The 20163-nt window shown below is 53.8% G+C and overlaps 2 protein-coding genes and 1 long non-coding RNA gene across 16 annotated transcripts in view; 1 reads left to right on the forward strand and 2 right to left on the reverse strand.

Moving 5' to 3' along the window:
• Positions 1-69: 69 nt before the first annotated feature.
• On the forward strand, positions 70-18453 carry LOC139182260 (uncharacterized). 5 transcript variants are annotated; one of them, XR_011565913.1, is made up of 5 exons: positions 10944-11078; positions 11179-11196; positions 13214-13463; positions 16579-16712; positions 18232-18453. It is a non-coding gene; the product is annotated as an uncharacterized lncRNA (long non-coding RNA). The 5 variants fall into 5 exon arrangements; XR_011565915.1 differs by lacking the exons at positions 10944-11078; positions 11179-11196 and adding an exon at positions 70-185; XR_011565914.1 differs by lacking the exon at positions 11179-11196 and having other exon boundaries at positions 10938-11078.
• Positions 9464-10969, reverse strand: ARTN (artemin). Its single transcript, XM_070786694.1, has 3 exons — positions 10889-10969; positions 10462-10606; positions 9464-10380 (listed from the first exon to the last, which is right to left on the reverse strand). Exons 1-3 carry the CDS (start codon positions 10946-10948, stop codon positions 9893-9895), a joined length of 693 nt encoding a protein of 230 aa, XP_070642795.1. The 5' UTR covers positions 10949-10969; the 3' UTR covers positions 9464-9892.
• Positions 15341-20163, reverse strand: part of ST3GAL3 (ST3 beta-galactoside alpha-2,3-sialyltransferase 3) — a 215630-nt gene continuing 210807 nt past the window's right edge. For 7 of the 10 annotated variants that reach the window (XM_019957647.2, XM_019957644.2, XM_019957643.2 and 4 more), the window contains 2 exons: positions 19490-19586; positions 15341-16374 (listed from right to left, as the gene is read on the reverse strand). In XM_019957647.2, the coding sequence (XP_019813206.1) occupies positions 16304-16374; positions 19490-19586 (168 nt within the window). In that variant the 3' untranslated portion in view covers positions 15341-16303. The remainder of the gene's footprint in view (positions 16375-19489; positions 19587-20163) is intronic. The other 3 variants (XM_019957646.2, XM_019957650.2, XM_019957649.2) reach the window with 1 other exon arrangement.

The following is a 20163-nucleotide window of genomic DNA, read 5'->3' on the forward strand; positions in this document are numbered from 1 at the left end:
GCCAAGGCCCCGCCGCTGCGCACCCTGGGAAATGTAGTCCGCATGGCGCCCAGCGGGAAGGCGGTGCCTTGCGGCGGAGGCCGGGAGCACGTGGTCTGGGGATCAGCCGAGCCCAGGCAGCCTTAGGCCTATTGCGGCCAAGTTCGACCGGCGAGAGGCGCAGCGGGGCAGCTTCCTAAGAGGACGTGAGTCTAGGGGCCGGTGGGATAGAGCTGGGAAGCCAGGCTGGAGGTTAAGGTGTGTGTTTGGGAGGGGACTGACCGGGTGGGGGGACACAGGTTAATCTGGTGCTCAAGACCTGGCGGCAAGACCTCGGTCCCAGGAAGGGTACTGTCTTGAGAAGAACACTGAAGAGGAAAGGGGCTTGGCGCGCCTCAGGAATAAAAAAGGATGGCTCTCAGGGCCACCCAGTGAGCAACCGGGAAACTACTTACCATGGACAGTGCTTGGAGAATTTCATTAGGTTCTCGGAAGCAACTTGTCTTTATGAGTAATTAAAATAGCTTATATTTAAGTGCAAGGAACAGCACATTGCATACCTTAAGTCCAGTTCTCGCAGCAACTCTGTGGTGGGTATTTTCATTCACTATTTTCAGATGAGGAAGCCGAAGTTGGGGAAAGTTGAGCTTATCTTTTCGCTGGACACACAGCGAGGATAGCAGAGATCAGCCACAGATCTGGTTGGCCCAAGTCGCCAGCAGTCTCTACCCCAAGTGGAAAAAATAAAAATAAAAAAGGAAAGGACCTCTGTTCTTGTGTTCAGTGGAGGAAGCTGGCATTGGCTATAGCCATTGAGGCCTGAGGTGGATGAAGGCTTCCTTGAGGAGGAGAAACTTGATCTTAGCTTGAATAGCAACAGCAAGAGACTGGGGAGGAGGGGGCTTGATTAGCTGGTAAGCAGAGTCCAGTGGGAATCTAGTCATTCAACAAATCTTTATCAAGAAAATGTTTGAAGTACAGTTAGTTAGCTGTGTTCACTTTAAGGGGGTTGTCTGTGAGGGGGAGGAAGGCGGAGGGGATGAGGAAGGCGATGAGCTTGGAAAGACAAATTGAGACATTATCCTAAGTGCGATGTGAAACCATGATGAGGTTGCAAGTGGGCATTGATGATTGAATTTACATTTTAGAAAAATATGTCTATAGTATTGTTAGGGGAAACGCTGACGGAAACTGCCCACCCTGGCCAGGCACCATAGTAACTATTTGCATGAGTTACCACAATGTGTGGTAAGGAATGTGAAACTAACAAGCTGCCACCACCAACCAGAAAAATTCGGAAAAGGTCAAAAGGAGACCCCACAGGTCCTACCACCTCCCTGAATCCTTCTCGCTGCCATCCATCTTGGCTGAGTAATGTGTGCGCCACCAGAAGGACCATGAGTCAGAGTGATTGGCCAAAGACAACCCAGAAAGTTAATCCCATCACCGTAAAACTGAGACTGCCATCCCTGAGGCAGAGCAGTTCTCCAGGGTTCCCTTACTCTACTGCTCTCCGCCCAGGTGTCCCTTCCCAATAAAGTCTGCTTTGTCAGCACATGTGTCTCCAAGGACCATTCATCTCCTAGGGTTAGATAAGATCCCTCTTTTGGACCCTGGGAGGGGCGTCCCCCTTCCTGTAACAGTATAATACATTGAAGAAGGAAAGGGGGATTTGGAAGGAGGAAACAGGAAGCCACAATAAAGTACTGATTCCAGGTCTGTGCATAGGGGTGTGAAATGTCTTGGCCCTGATACTAATATATCATTATGGAAGGTGGAGGAATGGAGGGAGGGTTAAGACCACAAATTCTGTGTTCAAAATCTGTCTACCTCTTTCTAAAAAAAATGAGGGGGCGTCCCTGGTAGTCCAGTGGCTAAGAATCCACCTCCAATGCAGGGGACACAGGTTTGATCCCTGACCTGGAAGATCCCTCATGCCATGGAGCAACTGCTAAGCGTGTGTACCACAACTGTTGAGCCCGAGCTCTAAAGTCCACACACTGCAACACTGAAAGCTGTGCACCTAGAACCTATGCTCTGCAGCAAGAGAAACCATTGCAATGAAAAGCAATGCAACAAAGAGTAGCCCCTGCTTGCTGCATCTAGAGAAGAGTCTTCCCAAAGGCAACAAAGACCCAGCACAGCCAAAAATAAATAAAATTTTTAAATAATTAAAATTGTTTTTTTAAAAAAGAAGAGAACATATAGGGGCCAGAACCTGTGACAACCCTGGCTTGTTGTTGTTGTTTAGTCACTGAGTCATGCCAGACTCTTTTGTAACCCCATGGCCTGTAGCCTGCCTGCTCCCCTGTCCATGGGATTTCTCAGGCAAGAATACTAGAGTGGGCAGCCATTTCCTTCTCCAGGGGGTCGTCCCGACTCAGGGTTTGAACTTGGGTCTCCTGCTTTGCAGGCAGATTCTTTGCCACCTGAACCATACCACTGAGTCACTGGGAAGCCCCGACAACCCTGGGAGGGGTTCCCAAATTCAGGAGAGCATTCCAGAGCCCAGGAGAGGGGGAGAAAGAGCTTCTGTTGGTCACCTGGAACCACTAGCAATCCATGTCCATGACAGATTAACCAGTTTGAAGTTTTTCAGCCTTCTAAAACAGTGTGAATTTTGGTCTGCAAAACCAAATGAGGGCCCTGCCTATGGTTAAGAATTCTCAGGGGAGGTTTCTCCCCTTCCACTTAGCACTAAGGTTAATTGCACTAAGGAAGTTTATTTTCTTTGTAGTCCCCTGGTTTGAGGGAAAGAGGTTAGGGAAAGGAGGGGAAGGTTTATTTCTAGTTCACCTCTAGATGTGGGCATAGTCCTTTGGGGTTCTGGCCTTATTGAGAATGTTCCAGGTAGACTCCCTTTGCCCCCATAAGCTCTTTGCAAGGGAGCCCTTGCTACCAATGCCCAGGTTCCCCAGGTAAAGAAAATGCCCTCAAGGTGAATACCAGCTACTGAACTTTGTTTACCTTTGTGGTTTCCTGTATTTGTTTATTTTGGCCTGAATATTTCTTCTGTGTATACCAGCTCACAGGTGCATTAATTTTTAAAAGTATGTTTTGTCTAAGTATTTTTAGTTGTTTTCAGCAAGAAGCTTAGCCTGAGTCCCTAGGCCACCTTGTGGCCAGAGAACCCAGTGGACAGTTTCAGTCCTTATGTGACTTGATGGTTTTGCTGCATCTGGCCCCTTCGACTGCGCCTTCCGTTTGTTCTGCTTTGTTTTTCCCGCCACTCTGGTCAACCCTTTTGGTCTCCTTCACAGCCTTGTCCCTTCTCCTCTCCCTGTTTCTAAACTGCTGGGTCTCCAAGCCTTAGCCTCTGCTGCTCACCACCTCCTTGTCTTTGATTTATGAGTCTTAGATCTCTCTGGCCCAGACTGTCCTGACTGCCAGACCCGGCCGCTGCCAGCCTCCTTGCCTTCTGAAACTGTCACGGGCACATCAAGTTGAACAGTTACAAAATCAAACACGGCTTCCCCCACACCTTACTCCCATTATGGGCTAAAAATACTACATCCCCTAAATTTCTTACTGGTTGTCCAAGCCACCTGAAAACTCTCCCTTCCATCAGGTCCTCACAAGCAGCTCATCACCAAGTCCCGTGGATCGTACCTCCTGTCTCTCTGTCCTTCCACACTGTTCTGCCTAGGTCAAGGCGCCAGCGTTTGTTGTCTGAGCAGCCCTAACTGCAGCATCTCTAACTGGTGTCCCCTGCCTTGCCCCTTCCAGTCCAAACTAGACACAGTGGCCAGTCATCTGTCTGGAACATGTCTCTAGACAATCCCACCTAAAACCCTCAGTGGCTCCACTCAGCACAAAGTCCAGGCTCCTTGGTATAGCACTCGAGGACTGTTATGATCTCTCTAGACTCGTGTCTTGAGGAGGACCCTCCCCCAATTCTACATGAAATCCCTGGCTCTTCCGGCTGTTCCATGCTTCCTGCCTTTGTTCATGCAATTGCCTCTGCTGAAAAGGCTGTGTCAGGCTGGGGCCAGTCAGGAGAAACCACACAATAAGCATACAGAAACAGTTTAATATAAAAATTTTATATTTTATATCCCTCATTTGGAAGGAATGAGGGACTGGCCAGCCAGTAAGAAGAGAAGATAACTCTGAAAAATATAGCCCAAGGAAGAGGCCCTCACCCATCTCACCCCCTCCAACTCCTGCCCAAGGCTGAGCCCCAGACCTTGCTGGAGAGGGCATGGCTGGTGAAAAGGGGTGTTTTAGAACTGAGAGGCAATGAAAGCAAGTATTTTATTTTTCAAGGCCCAGTTCAAGAGCCACCTCCTTCACAAAGACTTTCCTGGCTCTTCCCTGTCCGTCTAGGTAGAAATGATTCCTCTTCCTTTGTGAGTATAGAATCCTCCCCAAGCCTGACATACATCACTGTACCCTAATCATACTTCTGTTGGGGGACTTAGTTTTCTGTTCACTTGTTTACCCCCATCTAGGGTTGCCAGGAAAAAAGGGGGCACCCACTTCAATAGCAGATAAACAACATTTAAAATATATTTCTTTGTGTATTTGGCTGTGCCGGGTCTTAGTTGCAGCACACAGGATCTTTACTCTTCCTTGCAGCATGAGGGAGCTTTAGTTGCAGCATTCAAACTCTATTACAGCATGTAAGATCTAGTGCCCTGACTAGGGATTGAACCTTGGCCCTCTGCAATGAGAGTGTGGATTCTTAGCCACTGGACCACCAGGGAAGTACCTAAACAACATTTTTTTTTTTTGTATAAGTATGTCCTAATTATTGCATGAGACATACTTACTTAAAAAAAAAAAAGTATTGCTTATCTGAAATTCCAGTTTAACTGGATGTCCTATTTTTATTTGCCAAACTGGTTAGCCCTTCCCTTAACTCCACCTCCAACTGTGGTCTCCCTGATGGCAGAACACGTTTCTGGCTGATCTTGGATTCCCCATAACTGGCCCAAGGCACTACTTTTAGTGCCTAATTAATGTTAAAAGGTCAGAGAGCTGAGAATGACTGGAGGGAGTTAAGACTGAAGACAGAGACCATTTAGAAGGATGAATAATAAACCATTCCACAAATTAGGAAGTCTCCACAGAATAGCTTTGGAAAGAGGGAAAGGAGGATGGACTTGCAAGATCTAAGGATCTGAGAACTAATGGAAAAGGGAAGTGGCAAAGTTCAGGGCATCTAGGCTGTTGCCCAAGTTTCTGGCTTGTATCCCTGGATGGAGATTGGTGCCATTCACCTGGGAGGAACCCTGGAGGAGGCTTGGAGGCTGAAGAGCAAGGAAACTCACTGATGTGGGGCTTAGAGCACGAGAATGGTGGAGAGGGCATCTGAAGGAATGAACAGAAGACATCCAGAACAGATAAGTTCAGTTGGAGGTTTCTGAGGCTATGCAGACGAAATAATTGGAAATACAGGCTGAGCTTAGGAGAAAGATTAAACTGGAGATACAATGAGAGCATAATCAGCATGGAGGTGGTAACGGAAATCATGGAAGTTGGTCATATTGCTCAGGGAGAGTAAAATGGGGAGAGAAAGCCTGTACCAGAGCCCTGATGTCTTAAGGGGCTGAGAGAGGAAAAGGAACCCCCAAAGAGTCTTAAGAATGAGCAGGGGTGGGAGAAAATCCAGGAGAGTATGGGATGGAGAGTCAAGAGTAGACAAGTGTTCCAAGAGAGTGACAAAGTTGGGTACCTCTGAGAATCCAAAGGACTAAAGGCTGAGAAGCAGCCTTTGGGTTTAGCAATGATGAGGCCACTAGGGACCACAGCAAGAGCTCTTTTCGTGAAGGAGGAGCGGTGTAAGCAGATTATATATTGATATTTATAAATTTCTAATCACAGTGTCTTTGTTTGTGTGTGTGTGTGCCGTGATATATTCAAGCAAGTTTAAATGCAGAGGGAAAGAGGACATTCAATAGAAAAAGGTTGATGAATAGGGAGGCTTGTAAATAATGGATACAGAGAACCCTGTGAAGGAGGGCCTGTGCACAGATAGAGGAATTACTCTAGCTACAGGAGGACATTAATAATAGTATCTGGAACAGAGCAGGATACCTCGAGGGCCATGGACTCCTATAGAATCTCTGAATGAGCTTCAGAAAGTCTATGGGCTCCCTCAAACTCTTCACCAGATTTCCATATCAGTGGTTTTTTCAGCATTGAAGTGGGAGGTGGGGTGGGAAGGATCCTTGGCTTTCATGTAAGTTTCTGTAAGGACACTCCAGCTGCAAAACAGGTGAAGCACCGCCCCTGTGAACAAGAGAGTGATCTCACATGGCACAAATTCTAGATCTTTTCTCTGATTTCTCAGATTTCTACCCTACCTTCCTTTTCAAAATAGGTAGCCAGTCCACATGCACTCAGGCACAGGGCTCTCTAGCCAGGGGAAATGTGGCAATCCCTGGACAAGAGACGAGGAACACCACTGGCTGGGGCAGGGGGAGCACACGGATTTCCCCAAACCTTGATTCCTGGTTGAAACTAATCTAAAGGGATGTTTGGGTACCCCCTGAAGTGGGGAAAACTGTCAAGTCAAAGCCATCTGTAGGGCTTCCCTGGTGACTCAGTGGTAAGGAATCTGCCTGCCAATGCAGGAGACAAGGGTTTGATCCCTGATCTGGGAAGATCTCACATGCCACAGAGTAACTAAGCCCGTGCACCACAACTGTTGAGCCCACACGCCTCACCTACTGAAGCCTGAGCACTCAAGAGCCCGTGCTCCGAAAAAAGAGAAGCCACCTTGATGAGAAGCTTGCGCACAGCAACTGGAGAGTAGTTCCTGCTCTCTACAACTAGAGAAAAGCCCGCACAGCAACCGAGACCCAGCACAGTCATAAATAAATAAAATTGTATCTTTAAAATAGCCATCTGTAGTTTTCTGTCTTGCAAGAGGTGATGACTTGATACGCCTTAGGAGGAGATCATACCTTAGTTCTGGGAATTTCATTCAAATGGGCAGTGTCATTTTGCAAATATGAAAGAGATGACAGTCAAAAATGGAGATTCTAGAGCCATCTGTGTGGAGGCCACGTGCCAGGTGACCTCTGCTAAATTGTAGGCAGAGAGGTGGAGCTCTGCAACGTGTTCCCTTTGGGAAAAATGCTTCATTTATTTTATTATTTTTGAAGAGGGATTTGGTTCATAGGGGCTTCCCAGGTGGTGCTAGTGGTAAAGAACCCGCCTGCTAATGCACGAAATGTAAGAGATGCGGTTCAATCCCTGGGTCAGGAAGATCCCCTGGAGAAGGAAATGGCAACCCACTCCAGTATTCATAGTCCCATGGACAAAGGAGCCTGGCAGGCAACTATCTGTGGGGTCACAAAGAGTCGGACACGACTGAAGTGACTTAGCACAACACAATTGGTTCATTGTGAGCTGCAAACTGAGACTAGTTCTTGTGGGAATGTGTTCCTTTTGGAGAAGTTGTGGCTTGATCCACAATTTTGTACAGTGTTGGGCAGTCTCTCCAGGGCCCAGAATTCAGCCTTGGGTTGGTGGTGGTGGGGGCGGGGGTGGGGGGGCGAGGTGGGGGAAATTGCTCTCCCAAGGACTGACAATTTTTCGAGTGTTGAGAGCCAGCGCCTTTGGCTCAGGTTCTGACCTGGCTGTCTCTCTATGGGACTTGCCAGACATGGCTTCAACCCATCTCCTGTAAGTGGCTCTGAGAGCACAGATGTCCACTGAGGGCCAGAGCCTGGCCCTCAAATCCTCTACCGGGCCTTCAAGTCTTTTCATCAGGGGCTCCTTGGTCTCAGTGACTCTGAAATTCACAGGACCTTCTTCTTCACCCCCAGAGAAGGGAATGGCAACCCACTCCAGAGTTCTTGCCTGAAGAATTCCATGGACAGAGGAGCCTGGTGGGCTACAGTCCACGGGGTTGCAAAGAGTCAGACAGTTGAGTGACTAACACTTCCACTTCTTCCTCTTCACCCCCAGCCAGGACCAGGCACGGCCTTCGTGAGATGTCTCCAAGCTGCCATTTTCTTTGGTTGGAGGTGGGGGTTGGTGACTGAAGATCCTGAATCAGTTTGGAAGCAGGGAGAGGGGCCAAGCAGGTGTTTGAGGGCAGCATGAGACACTAGAGTTTTGGGGGCACCTAGAACTGAGGCAGTGAAAACAGAAGAATGGAAACACGACTCCTTTCGCCTCTTTGACTCGGATGCACACAGCCTTCAAAGAGCTCTTGCCAGCTCCTCACTCCAGCCTGGGAGAAGGGGGCATCTGTGCCAAAGCAGGCAGGCATTGAGGCAGTTGGGAAGGAATTTTGGTTAATGGTGTCAAATGCCTGAGGGATCCCAGCCTCAGTCTGCCTCGCTCTTACAGAGTCTCGTGCACCCCTGGCGGCAGCTACTGCCTTTGTGCTAACAGCTGCCCAGTCAACCTCCAGTACAGACCTGCCTCCTCAGCTCCAGACCAGCACCCCCACTGCCTCCTGACCACCCCTCGCATGTCCCACGGCTCCACAGACGCATCATGCATCCAAATACGTGTCCTGATCTTAATTTCAAAGGAAAAAAAAATCATATAGGACAAATTCATAGGGCCCGGGAAACAAGGGTTCACAGGACATACTCAAGCTCAGAGGCATTGTGCTGACTTTTGTGTTATGACTTGGGGACAGTGTGGAGGGACAGGGTCAGCATTTAACCTCTCCTTCTTTCCTTCCAGATGAGGGTGTGTATCTCTCAGCTTCTGGTCCTTTTTCATGCTGTTGGCCAAATTGAATTTAAATAATTGTTTATGGAAATTATTTTTTTATTGTCTGTCTCTCCTGGTTTAAGCTTAATAGCAGAGATCATGGGGTCACTTCTGTAGCCCTGCTGTCTGCATAGCATCTGACATAAAATAGGTACTTCATAAATATTTGTTGAATGAATGAATGAATATCCTTGTTCATTACCCAGGATGCAGGTCCCTGTAGATACCCTCAGTCTTTTCCTGCTTTCTTATCTCCATGATGATTTGTGCTTCATCCCCCCCAAACCAGCCTCCCACTGCACCCTCTTCCCCATCCTCAGGCTTTTCAGCTGCTGTCTTGACGTGGGCTGCTTCACAGAGTGTGGTAGTGAGCTCCCCATGCTGGGCTATCTGCAAGCACAGGCAGTATATGCACCTGTCAGGCTGTCCTGAAGGGCAGGACTCTGATCAGTGACAGTGAGGTGGTGCAATCTTTACCATCTAACAAGCCCCCAGCATGCCTGAGGTCTCAAGGCAATGGCTTTCTCCCCAGGCTCCAAGTGCTGGGGACTGTGCAGGGGGTTGTGAATTGGCCTGCTGGGACTAGCGATCACATCTTTGCCACCTCCTCTGCCTGTGTTCCATGCCCCTCAGGTCCCAGAGCTTCTGGGTGAGAGCAAGCAGTCCCAGGCCAGGCCTGTGATTGCTGAGTGAGCCCGAAGTTGTGAGCAGGATGGTCAGGGTGGGATCTCCATCCAGTTGCTTCTACCCATCCCCCATCCAGCCACCATAGCCCAGGAAAGGATCTGACAAACCACAGAAGTAAATAAATAACTTAGACGTAATAAATAGGGGTCCAGCTCCCACCAGAGAGTCCACGGCCCGCTCCAGCACAGGCACTTCGGCAACGAATTATAACACGTCTCCAAATCTGTCCCCCCAGGCCCGGGCTTAGGTTGAGACCTCACACTGCTGGGTTCTCTAGAGGAGTCCTGGGTTCCTGGCCAGGGCAGTGACAGAGTCTGTGAGCAGTGGGTGCTCGGCTCTCCACAGCTGAGGTCTCTGGTGTCTGCGGGCTTGAGGCCGGCAGGGTGGGAGCCCTGGGGCCACCGGGCAGTCGTGCCTCCATCTCCGCAGGGCTGATGTCCATCACTCACACGGCCGAAGCCTCCATCTCCGGCCGAGCCCCCAGTGATCCCAGGCAGTTAGATCCACGGGTCAGGGTCTGTCCGCACGCCCTCGGAGCGAGCCCTCAGCCCAGACAGCCGCAGGCAGTGGCCGAGAGGCGGTCCACGGTTCTCCAGGTGCTGTTGACGTCCATGAACGAAACGGCCTCGTAGCTCGTGGGTCGGCAGCAGGGCTGGCTGACAGGCCGTGAGCCCGGGGGCGGCTTCAGGGCCCCGGCGTGCAGCAGGTTGGCCAGGCTGAGGTCGTGCGGGGAGCGCGCGCGGCGGCAGGAGCCGCTGCAGAAGCGGAAGCGCACCAGCTCGTCGGAGCGGTGGCCCAGGCCGAGCGCGCGCACCGGCACGAGCTGCGAGCGCAGGCGGCAACCCCGCGCCCCCGCGGCCCGCGCGCGGCTTCCCCGGCTCTCTCGGCCGGCCCGGCCCCCTGCCCGCGCCGCGCGGGCCCCGCGAGGGGGTGCGGGCGAGGGCGAGGGCGCTGGCGGCGGGGGCGCGGGCCGGGGCGGCGGGGGCGACGGGCGCCGGGCTCTTCCGCCGCATAGACGGGCCGCGCGGCCCCCTAGAACGAGATGCAGTTACGCTCGGGTCCCCTGCCAGCCCGCCCCGCCACGCGCCCTCGCCCTCTTGCCCTCTCACCTACCGGGCAGGGGGCCCGCGGGGGACGCCGGGGCGGGCGTGGGGCCTTCTCGGGGGACCGGGCTGCGGGGCGCGGGGCCCAGGGAGGCCTCACCCTCGGCGACGCTGCTCAGCAGGGCCAGAGCGGCCAGGGTGGGCCATAGCGCAGGCTGCTAGAAGAGACGATGGGGAGCCTCAGGGGGGAAGAGGACAGCTTGGTAGGGTCTGGAAGGGGCTGGGGCCCGACAGGATTGGAGGATAATGGGCCAGCAGCCCCAGGGAGCGGGGAGAAAGGATCTCTGGAGGGCACTGACCTTGCTCCCTCCTTCTGGCCCCTCCCTGACTATTTCCCCACCCACTTCTGATACCTGCACCCCGGAGCCATGCTCTCCCTCCCAGGTCAAGCCACCTTTCCTCAATACCCGGTAGAAGGCTCTGGGAGAACCACTCACCTGCCGCCTAGGCCCAGCCCGGAGGGGCAGCACAGAAAGGCCTCCACGTCCAGGCTCCATCTCTGTCAACACCAGGAGCTCCCATCAGCTGTAGCCGACCTGTTCCCCCACCCTCCTCTTGAGGCAGCTTGGAACATGGAGAGATGAGTTATCCTCAGAGCAGGTCATCCCTCTACTTCAGCTTCTCCAGGTGAGGGACAAGGGGCTTGGGCAGCTGGGCTCAACCCAAGAGAAGTGGCTGCATCGAGAACCTAACTATGTGGTGGTGCTTTGCACCTGTTTCCTTTCAGATCTCATAACTCCATGAGGTAAATAGTATGTATCATCCCCGTTTTCCAGACCAGCAAACAAGGCTGAGAGAAGCTCAGCAGTTATCTAAAGTCACAAGGGTAGACCCACAAGCTGTGCGGGGAAGGGAACTTCCTGCTCTGTGCTGCAGGGCTGGAGAAGGGAGCAGCTGGACACCCTGACCTCACAGAGAGCCTGCTGTCCATACTGCAGAGGAGGAAGTTGTGGCCTGGAGAAGAATTAGGGTGCTTGCGGGTTGCCCCGAGTTATTGGATGATAGTGAGGTCCAGGCTTCAGCCTGTGCTGCCCACCCAAGTGCTGCTGCAGCTTGTTCCTCTGTGATTTCTGTCTGGATGCAGAGCCGCCTGACCACAGAAGTCTCTCCTGACTACAGACATCCTTCAAGAGTCAGCAGGTGGTAGAGGCTGAGGAGCCCTCTAGGAACAAGGGAGGGGGTCTGGGCCATGGCTCTCTATGGCCACCAGGGGGCAGCATCTGTCAAGCCTGTGGACTCAACGGTGGGTGGGCTTTCCCCCTACCCTCAGCCAGACTCAGGCCCCAGCAACTCCCAGGAGTTGCTTCCTACACCAGCCTGGTCTCTGAGAGCTGAGCCACCGTGAGAGCTGGTCCAGGACTGTCCGCCTGCAAGCTCCCTCTGGATCTGGCAGCCTGGCCCTGCTCCTAGAAGTTTCCCCTATGAACCATCCTTCATGAACCCAGTCGGCCTTTCAGAGTCCCACCAATATTTATGAGCCCGCACTGCCTGGCACTCCCAAACACCTCTCTGGAGCCCTGGAGCCTTCATGGGCCCTCACTAGCTGTCCTGCTCGTGGGTCCCAGCTGTCACTTCCTACCTCACTCCCAGCGCACAGAATGCCACGTGCCTGAGGGCCAGGTCTCCCTGGAGAGGCCCTCCAGCGCCACATGTGCTCTCCTAGCAGAATTTGGGCCTGAGGAGCCAGGGTAGTGACTTGTTCTCACTGATGGAAGGAAAGCCTAGCAAGGTAGGGTTAAAGGCCCCTGCAGTAGGGGGAGCACAGGAGCAGGTCTCTTGCGGGCAGTTTAGGCCCTCCCACTCCCTCGGTGCCATCTGGGGCCACCTGGTCCTCCAGCCCTTGTCTGGCCGCCCCATCTACCAGCCCGATACTCACCAGGGGGGTTCTGTGTCCTGTTCTTCTAGGCACCTTTCCTGGAACCAGAGCCGGGCTTTCCCCTGCAGCCCAGAAACTTCATGCCCAGGGCTGTGCACCTGGCCGTGCCTCTCTTAGCCAAAAGCGAGGTCTTGGCAGCCAGTCTGAGCCCTGTAGCGGCAGTAGGAGCCTCGCATTACCGCGGCGGGCCGGCAGGGCTAGGCAGGGCTAGCATAGTCCGACAAGCAACTAGAGGGACTGAGGGGGGCTGGGAGGGGCGGAGAGCTGCACAGCGGGCCCAGGAGAGGGAGAATGTGAGAAAGGAGTGGAAGGGGAAAACCCTGGCCGCTCCCCCCTAGCCCCCGGGCTGGAACGAGAGGTAGGCGAAACAGGTCGGCTTACCGCGAGTGCAGGGCTCTGGGTCCGGGACACAGCGAGAGCTGGGACCCGAGGGACCTGCTGCTGGCGGAGCCCGTGGGCCGTGTCTGGGGGCAGAGCCCAACTCCATCCCTCAGCAGCCTCATGCCCGCCGCCGTCCGGTGTCAAATTCCAGCCCTGGCGTCACCGGATCCTGGGGTGGGGCCCAAGCGCTCCCCCACCCCGCCCTACCTTTCAGGGCTCACCTGGCCGCTCCACCCTCTGGAATTCGGTCCCCCTCGCTCCACTAAGGTCCCCCGAGGTAGCGGGGGAGGAGACACTGGGGAGGGCCCCAGGTCGGTGCAGAGGCGCAGACACTGGGTGTTCAGAGTTTGGAGACACTTGGAGTAGGGAGTTGGGAGGCCGGGCAGAGGGCGGGAGCGGGAGGGGATGGGCCTTGGGCCACTGGCGTTTGGGCTCCTGTCGTCGTGGCTGGCCACTCTGTGCTAGCTGCTCTCTCTGATCCACCACTAGTTTCTTCTCTCAACAGACTCATCGCACTCCTTAAGTTCGCAAGGCACCGAGCTGGGGCTTTCAAGGTCCGACCCGGCTCTAGCGGCCCCAGCCCCTCCGCTAGACCCACCACTTCACCTCCGCTGCCGCCTGGGGCTTGGAATACAGACACACCTGCAAACACCGCTGCTCAGCCCGGCACAGCGAGGGCAGCGTGGTAGGAGGGGGTGCCAGGGGCTGAAGAAGAGGAGGGTCCCGGAGGAGGAAGGTTTGCATCGAAGGTTGAGGTAGGAGCTGGAGGGTCGTATTTAAGATGCCTAATTATGGCAGTTTGGCTGGTGGGATCGAGGTTGGGTGAGTAAGTAACAGGGGTAGAAGTAAAGAAAGGCCAGATGCTGTATGTCCTTATAGGCAGTTTGGACTTTATTCTGGGGACCACCGAACTTGTTTCAGGCAGGAGAATGGTGTGATCAAACGTGCGTTTCTGTGGCTAACTCTGGCTGAAGTGAGGATGGTTTGGAGGTATGTCAGGAGGCTTCTGGGGGAAGAGAGGAATCTGAAGCTGAATTGTGGGGAGAGTGTGGGGCTTCAGGGGCTCTTTCAGGGCTGCACCTTTTTGAAAACTCAGTTGGTGCCAGATTGGATGGGGTGGGGCAGTGGGACAGTCTGCCTTTGGTCTGGGTGACCAGGTGTAGGGGATTCATTCTCGCTGGGGCTCCTGGAGCAGAGGCAGGCTGTGGACAGGAGCTTGTGAGTTCAGTGTCGATCGTGCTGAGCTGAAGGGACCCGTGGATTATCCTAGTGGAAATGTTCAGGAAGTGACTGAATTTGTAGCCTGGAGAAAGTGAAGTGAGCTGGGCTGGAGATAGCAGTTTGGGAACTGTTGACCAACCGACCATTGGAAGCCGTGGGTGGGGATGAAAGTGCTCAGGGGACGCGCGTTTGGACCAGCTGTACTCTGGCTGTGTGTCAGAACCATCTGTGGATCTTTTAAAACTACCCAGATCTGGGCCCACCCCCAGACCTGAATCAGACGGGGCATGCGCAGTTTCCACATCTGCACAGGTGATTCTGGTGTGTGCAGGTGGAGAGCCACGCCTTTGGGGAGAGCAGTTCATGTGCAGCGGTGGGGACTAGAAGCCTGACTGTCCCCAGGCAGGGAGCAGCTCTGCTCGCCCCCGGCCAGCTGCCCAGTTGGGCAGGGGCTTCTTCCCCAGGGCTTTATGGTCACGGCTGCAGCTTGCTGGCATGCAGCCTATGCCTTGTACAACCGCAGGGGGCGCCATTCATGTAGCACACAAGTTCGCATTGGAGTTTGCATCAGAGTGGCCTTGTCTCCAGCAGAATGGAGGGAAGTTTCTGGGTCTCCCTGTCCCTCAGTCAGGGCTTCGCTTTCTCCTCCACCCAGGAGGTTTCTGTCTGAGGACAAAGTGCCACAGTATAGGGGCATGTGGGGAGTCCGGAAGGGGATGGCACTTGGATTGGGATGTCAGGTGAGAGGTGAGGGGCCAGCCTGCCCCACCTGCTGCCACGCGGCAACTCTGGCAGGAAACTCACACCCAGGCCTGTGGCCTCAGGGGCAGGCTTGTGGCCGGCCTGCCAAGCGGGGGAAGGGACAGAGCAGATTCCAGGGCTCTGGGGGTGGGATGTCCTTTCCACTTGCCAGGGGTTCCTGAGGCTAGGCCCTGCCTTCCTGTTCTGTGCAGGAAGAGGGTGCTGAGAGGAGACTGTGTGCTAGGGGGAGGGTGGGGCTGCCAGGAGTGGGTGAGGTCAGTGGGCTGCTCTGTGTTGGGTACTTGGCAGTGCCACTTTCTTGTGCCTGCAGGAATCTCTGTCCCTGCAGAGCTCGGGCTGTGATGACCCAGCGGTGCTGTCCTAAGTGCTGTGGCCTTCAGTCCCTTGCCCTCTAGCTCCCTTAGGGGGGTACCAGTGTAGATTCCAGGGCATGTCCTGATGCCCCTGGTTTGCCTCTCAAGGCAAAGGGGGTGCAGGACTGCTGGGAGACAGGGGAGGCTCCAGAAGGCCCCTAGGTGACCATGCAGGTCCTGCAGCTGGGAGAGGTGGAAAGAAGGCTGGAGACATGGCCCTTGGGTTTAGGGTGGCTGCTGAAGCCCTGGGTTCCTGTTTCTTCCGGGAAAGTCAGAGAAAGCGAGAGGAGGCAGGCTCAGGGAAGAGCTTTATTGCTTCCATGATGGCTTCCCAGCAGGCCTCCCGCAGCCTGGGTGAAGTCCTGGTGCCTCACTTCCCTCTGGTCCAGGCTAAAGGCAGAACCCGAGGGCCTGGCAGTCTCGTTGCTGAAACCCAGAAGAGTTGCCGGGTAGGCTGCTCCAGGCCTGCAGCACTGTCCTGGGGGTCGGTTGCAGCTGGGGTGGGGGTGGCGGCAGTTCCCATCAGGCTGGGCCAGGCCATGCCTCCGGAACTCTGAAGTTCTTTCCGCTCAAACCCAGGGGCGTCTTGTTGGCTTAAAGGATGGCTCCAAGTTTCCCCTGTGAGGCAGCTGGGTGGGAATATCCCCTCTGTTCCCCAAGAAAGGCCAAACACTGTCATGAACTGGAGGGGGTTGGCCTGAGATCCCGCCCACCTCCCCTCGGCCACGGAGCAGGGCACAGGCTAGTCCTGGCACCCCCACTCTATGGGGAGCCTGTTGGGACCATTGCCTGAGGGGCCCTTTAGTGGGTCTCTTTCTGCACGGCCAGTGGACCAAACGTGACATCTCCAACCTGATTAAAAAATAAATTATCCCCCCCCCCAGATTCACAAAGTGATAATACACCGAACACTGATTGGAGAAATGATTCTGGCAGCAGCTTTGCTGCCTAGCGTCCGCTTCCTGCATGCTGGGCCTGCTGGGCACAACCAGTGGCCTCCTGGCCTTCTGGCTTCAAGGGCCCAGGCTGAGCTGAAGGCCGAGTGCTGGGCTCTGAGGCTGGCCTCTGAGCAGACGTAGCTCTGGCTGCCCTGCCAGGGCCTCGCCACCCCTGGGGCCACGTGGCACGGTCCTTCTCCCGGTCTGAAGGCTCCCGCGCCTCTCAAGCAGAGCCAGGCTGAGGCCAGTGAAGTGGGCAGGGGGTGGTGGCTGGACCTCTGTGGCGGTGTGCTGGGTGCACCTCAGATACCACTGGTGAGGTCAGTGATGACACGCGCTTTCACCAGTTTCCGCAGAAATTCTTTCTCTCGCTGAATGTTGTGTGTCCAGGACTGAAAGGGAAGACGGAGTGGCAGTCAGTTGGACAGCCCAAGTGGCTGCAGGGATGGAGCCCTGCTAGAATGCTGCAGGCTCCCAGGGTTCTGTGCCCTCTTCTGAGACCACCACCCTCCGCCACTCCAGAAGCGCTGTGGCTCACCCTCCTCCTTTCTCAGGACCTGGAGAAAATAACCTTCTAACTCGTTTCCCTCATTCAGGAAGACTGTGCCTCTTAATTTCTTCCAAGCCTTAGAGATGGAGGCTTTCCAACCACGTTCCCATTCCTTCAACCCCTCCTTGCCCGGCGGCTTCTCCGGGCCCTTAGGCCCTCGGCACCCCAAGGTCAAGCCATGTGAGTCATTAGGTCTGGCCCAAGCCTGGGGGGTGGGCCCTGCTGGAAAGTGAACCACGTGGGGTGGCTTAGTCATTCTCTGACCTGACGCAATCCACTTTCCAGGCCTAGGGGCAGCTGATGAAATCCTGCCTCTTAGATTAGAGGAGCCGGAGGAGGGGGGTGGGGGTAGAGGCTCATTTTATTGTTACTGTGGAAATTGGAGGGAAGATGCTACCTTCCAGGGTTTTCCTAGGGAAGACTGCACCCAGGCTCAGGTTCTTTCCTTTCCCCAGTGCCAGGAAGCTGTGATGACTAAGTCTCTCAAAGAATGAAACAGGATTGAATGAATAAAGGAATGATGAAAGCCAATGGCTTTATCACAGTCTGGACACAGCTGACTGCTCTGTTGCATCCAACGGCATGCGGCTCACCCTAGGATGTTCACAGCCACTGTTTATTGGCGTGAAGAATTTATAGCTCTTGTCTGGTCCTTGTCTGTTCCAAGCAACCTCCTCCAACCTGCCAGATCTTTTCAGTTTGAAACTTGGGCAAAAATCCCCTATATTCCTCTTCTCTGAACACCCCCTTCAACTTCCTGTGCTAACCACGAACCTGGCTAAGGACAGCGTCCCCTAGACATGCTTTTTCTCCCCTCACATCCACACTCCACGGTGCTTGGAGGTGGCAGAGTCTTCCTCGTTTGTTGCCGCATCTACACAACTGTCCCTGTGGCCTCCCTCGGACCTCTGGCTCCTCTGGCTCCTGGCATTATTCTCAGCTGTCGGCAAACCACCCTCCTTGGTGCAGACCCCTGGGAGATTCACCCTTATTCCTTGAAGATCTATTTTTTTAAATTTACTTATTTATTTATTTGACTGCACCAGGTCTTAATTTTTTTGATCTTTATTTCGGCATGCGAGATATTTAATCGCAGCCTGTGAACGCTTAGTGGCAGCATGTGGGATCTAGTTCCCTCACCGGGGATGGAACCTGACCCCCTTCACTGGGAGCACGGAGTCTTAGCCCCTGGACCACCAGGAAGGTCCCTTTCTTGAAGATTCAAACTTCTACATATATGTGTTGAATGAAATTAGATTTTCCAGGTAAGAAAATGAAGGCATGGAGGAACGGCAGGGCCAGGATCCAAGCAAGCATAGAGACCCGCACAGCTCTTTACTTCCCCCACGCCTGCATCACTCCCCAAGAAGTAACCAGTCTGATGGGTCCGTTTCAAGAATATCTACTGGGAGTCTCTGAGGGTTGAAAGGTCAGCAGAGGACTGGATATCTGACGATACTCAGGAATTATTGTTGAGACCTCCCTGGTGGTCTAGTGGCTAAGATTCTGTGCTCCCAACGCAGGAACTAGATCCCACGTGCCACAACTAAGAGTTCACACGCAGCATATAAAACCCAGCACAACCAAACAAGCAAACCGATACTACAAGGCAATAGGGCGTTTTTAAAAAAGGAAGTATTGTTAAAATTCCAGGTGTGATAATCGTGTAATATTAAAAAAAGTCATCCTTATCTTTTAGAGAAAGTTGCTGAAATGTTCATGGCTGGAATGGTATGACGCCTGAGATCTGTGTCCCAGGAACCAGCGGGGAGGGGAGGCTTGAGAGGAAGAGCAGATTGAACAACACTGGCGTGTGTTGATTCCTGGGGGCGGGAGGCGACACTGCGTGGGAGTTCATTAGTCTCTCCTCTACTGTGAATATGTTTGACAAGTTCATAATAAAAGAGTGAACAAAACCGTCTGCCAGGGTGCCTCTCTCTTGGACCAGGCAATGCCCTTTCCCTGGGGATCTTTTCTCCACCCCTCCCCCGTGCACACAGCACAGAGGCTCACAGCACTCTCCACAGGCCGGGGCAGGACTCTGGGACCCTCACCAGGACCCCTGACTCTGGATGCAGAAGGGCCGTCCTTCTCCCAACTCCCAACTTTATCTCTGTGCTCCCAAGGTTCTGCCCTGACCTTCGCACTTCCTCCTCTGACGTCTCCCTGAGACATCTCATCCATGCCTCCCTTGTGCTCACTGCTCACAAACCTCCATTTTCAGCCCAGATTTCCCTGTTGTGGGAGACTGCTGTGCGAGCCCACTTCACCCTCTGGCCACTGCTTAGTCCCCTTCCTCTTCCCTCCTCCAGGCTTCCCCAGAGAGTGTTCAGTGGGAGCCGCACTCACTGTTCAGCCACTGCACTCTGGCTCCGAAGTCCCTGCTCCTTTGAAACTGTGCTCAGCACAGCCCTCAAGGGCCCCCTAACTGGTACCTCCAATGGCCGCGTCTCAGCACCTCTCCTAGGACTTCCGTGCCACACTGGTGCCCTGTGCTGGTGATTGTAGGCACACCCTCCTTGGGTCTCCAGGATCCCGCATCTTCTGACCCTTCTCTACTCTCTCTCCTCCTTTATGAATGCCTCTGACATCCCTCAGCATCCCCCCCGCATTCAGCCCTTGCCTCACTGTCTTCACATCTCACATGTTCCCACTGGGCCTGGAAAATGGGCTGTGAAGCAGTGGTGGGGCCAGGGTGCTGAATGGTTCCCTTGCCCACTGAAGACACCCCGAGGGACAGCAGGGATCCTACACCCAGGCACCAGCATTTCAGGGACTCCTCTAGGATGCTGAGAGGCAATAGTAATAAGTAGGTGTAAAAACATTACCATTAATAATAATGGCAAACATGTGCGGGCACTTACTATGGCCAGGCCTTCTTTACACATTATCACACTGACTCTTTCCCAAACCTCTCATTACCCCATGTATTGATAAGGAAAGGAAGGTATACAGACAGGCTGTGAACCCAGGCCATCTGATTTCTTCGCCAGCACTGCTCAGCACTCCCATGGAGGTGGTGCAGCAGATGCCACGAGTCGGAGCCAGATGGTTCTGCAGGATAATGAAGGGGGTGGGGGTAAGACAACTGAGAGACACAGCAGGTGGAAGAGGGAACAGCCTCCACCAGTGCTTCAGGGAAGGCGGGTCCTTCCACCTCATTCCGAATGGAGGCCCTCTCCAGGCCTTGCTGATTTAAAATCCTAACCAGTTCTTGCCCCTGTCTTCCTGTCATCACTGAACAGTTCCGGTGAATTTTCATCTCTTGCCTAGACTGCTGAGACAGCATCCCAACTAGCTTCTGTTCCTGCCTGGACCCCTCTGTCATGTTGGAGCCACAGTGACCCTACTATGCACTCATCCACAGCTGAAAACTGGTCCACAGCTCCCTCCTGCCTTCAGAGCAAAGTCCACTCTCCTTCCTATGGCAGAGAAAGCCCTTCCTGATCCAGCTACTGCCTCTCACCCTCTCCCGAAAGCCATTACATAAAGTTTACATAAAAGGAATGTGTAAGAGACCCAGTAAAGGAGTAAACAGAAGCAGGAGGCACATAAAAGCAGTGAGAGCAATTTGGGGCGGGTGCTGGCAGGGGACGAGGCAGCAAGAAGGTACGTGAAGAGAGGTAGAGAT

The sequence above is a fragment of the Bos indicus genome, chromosome 3 (assembly GCF_029378745.1).
Source record: "Bos indicus isolate NIAB-ARS_2022 breed Sahiwal x Tharparkar chromosome 3, NIAB-ARS_B.indTharparkar_mat_pri_1.0, whole genome shotgun sequence".
Lineage (NCBI taxonomy): Eukaryota > Metazoa > Chordata > Mammalia > Artiodactyla > Bovidae > Bos > Bos indicus.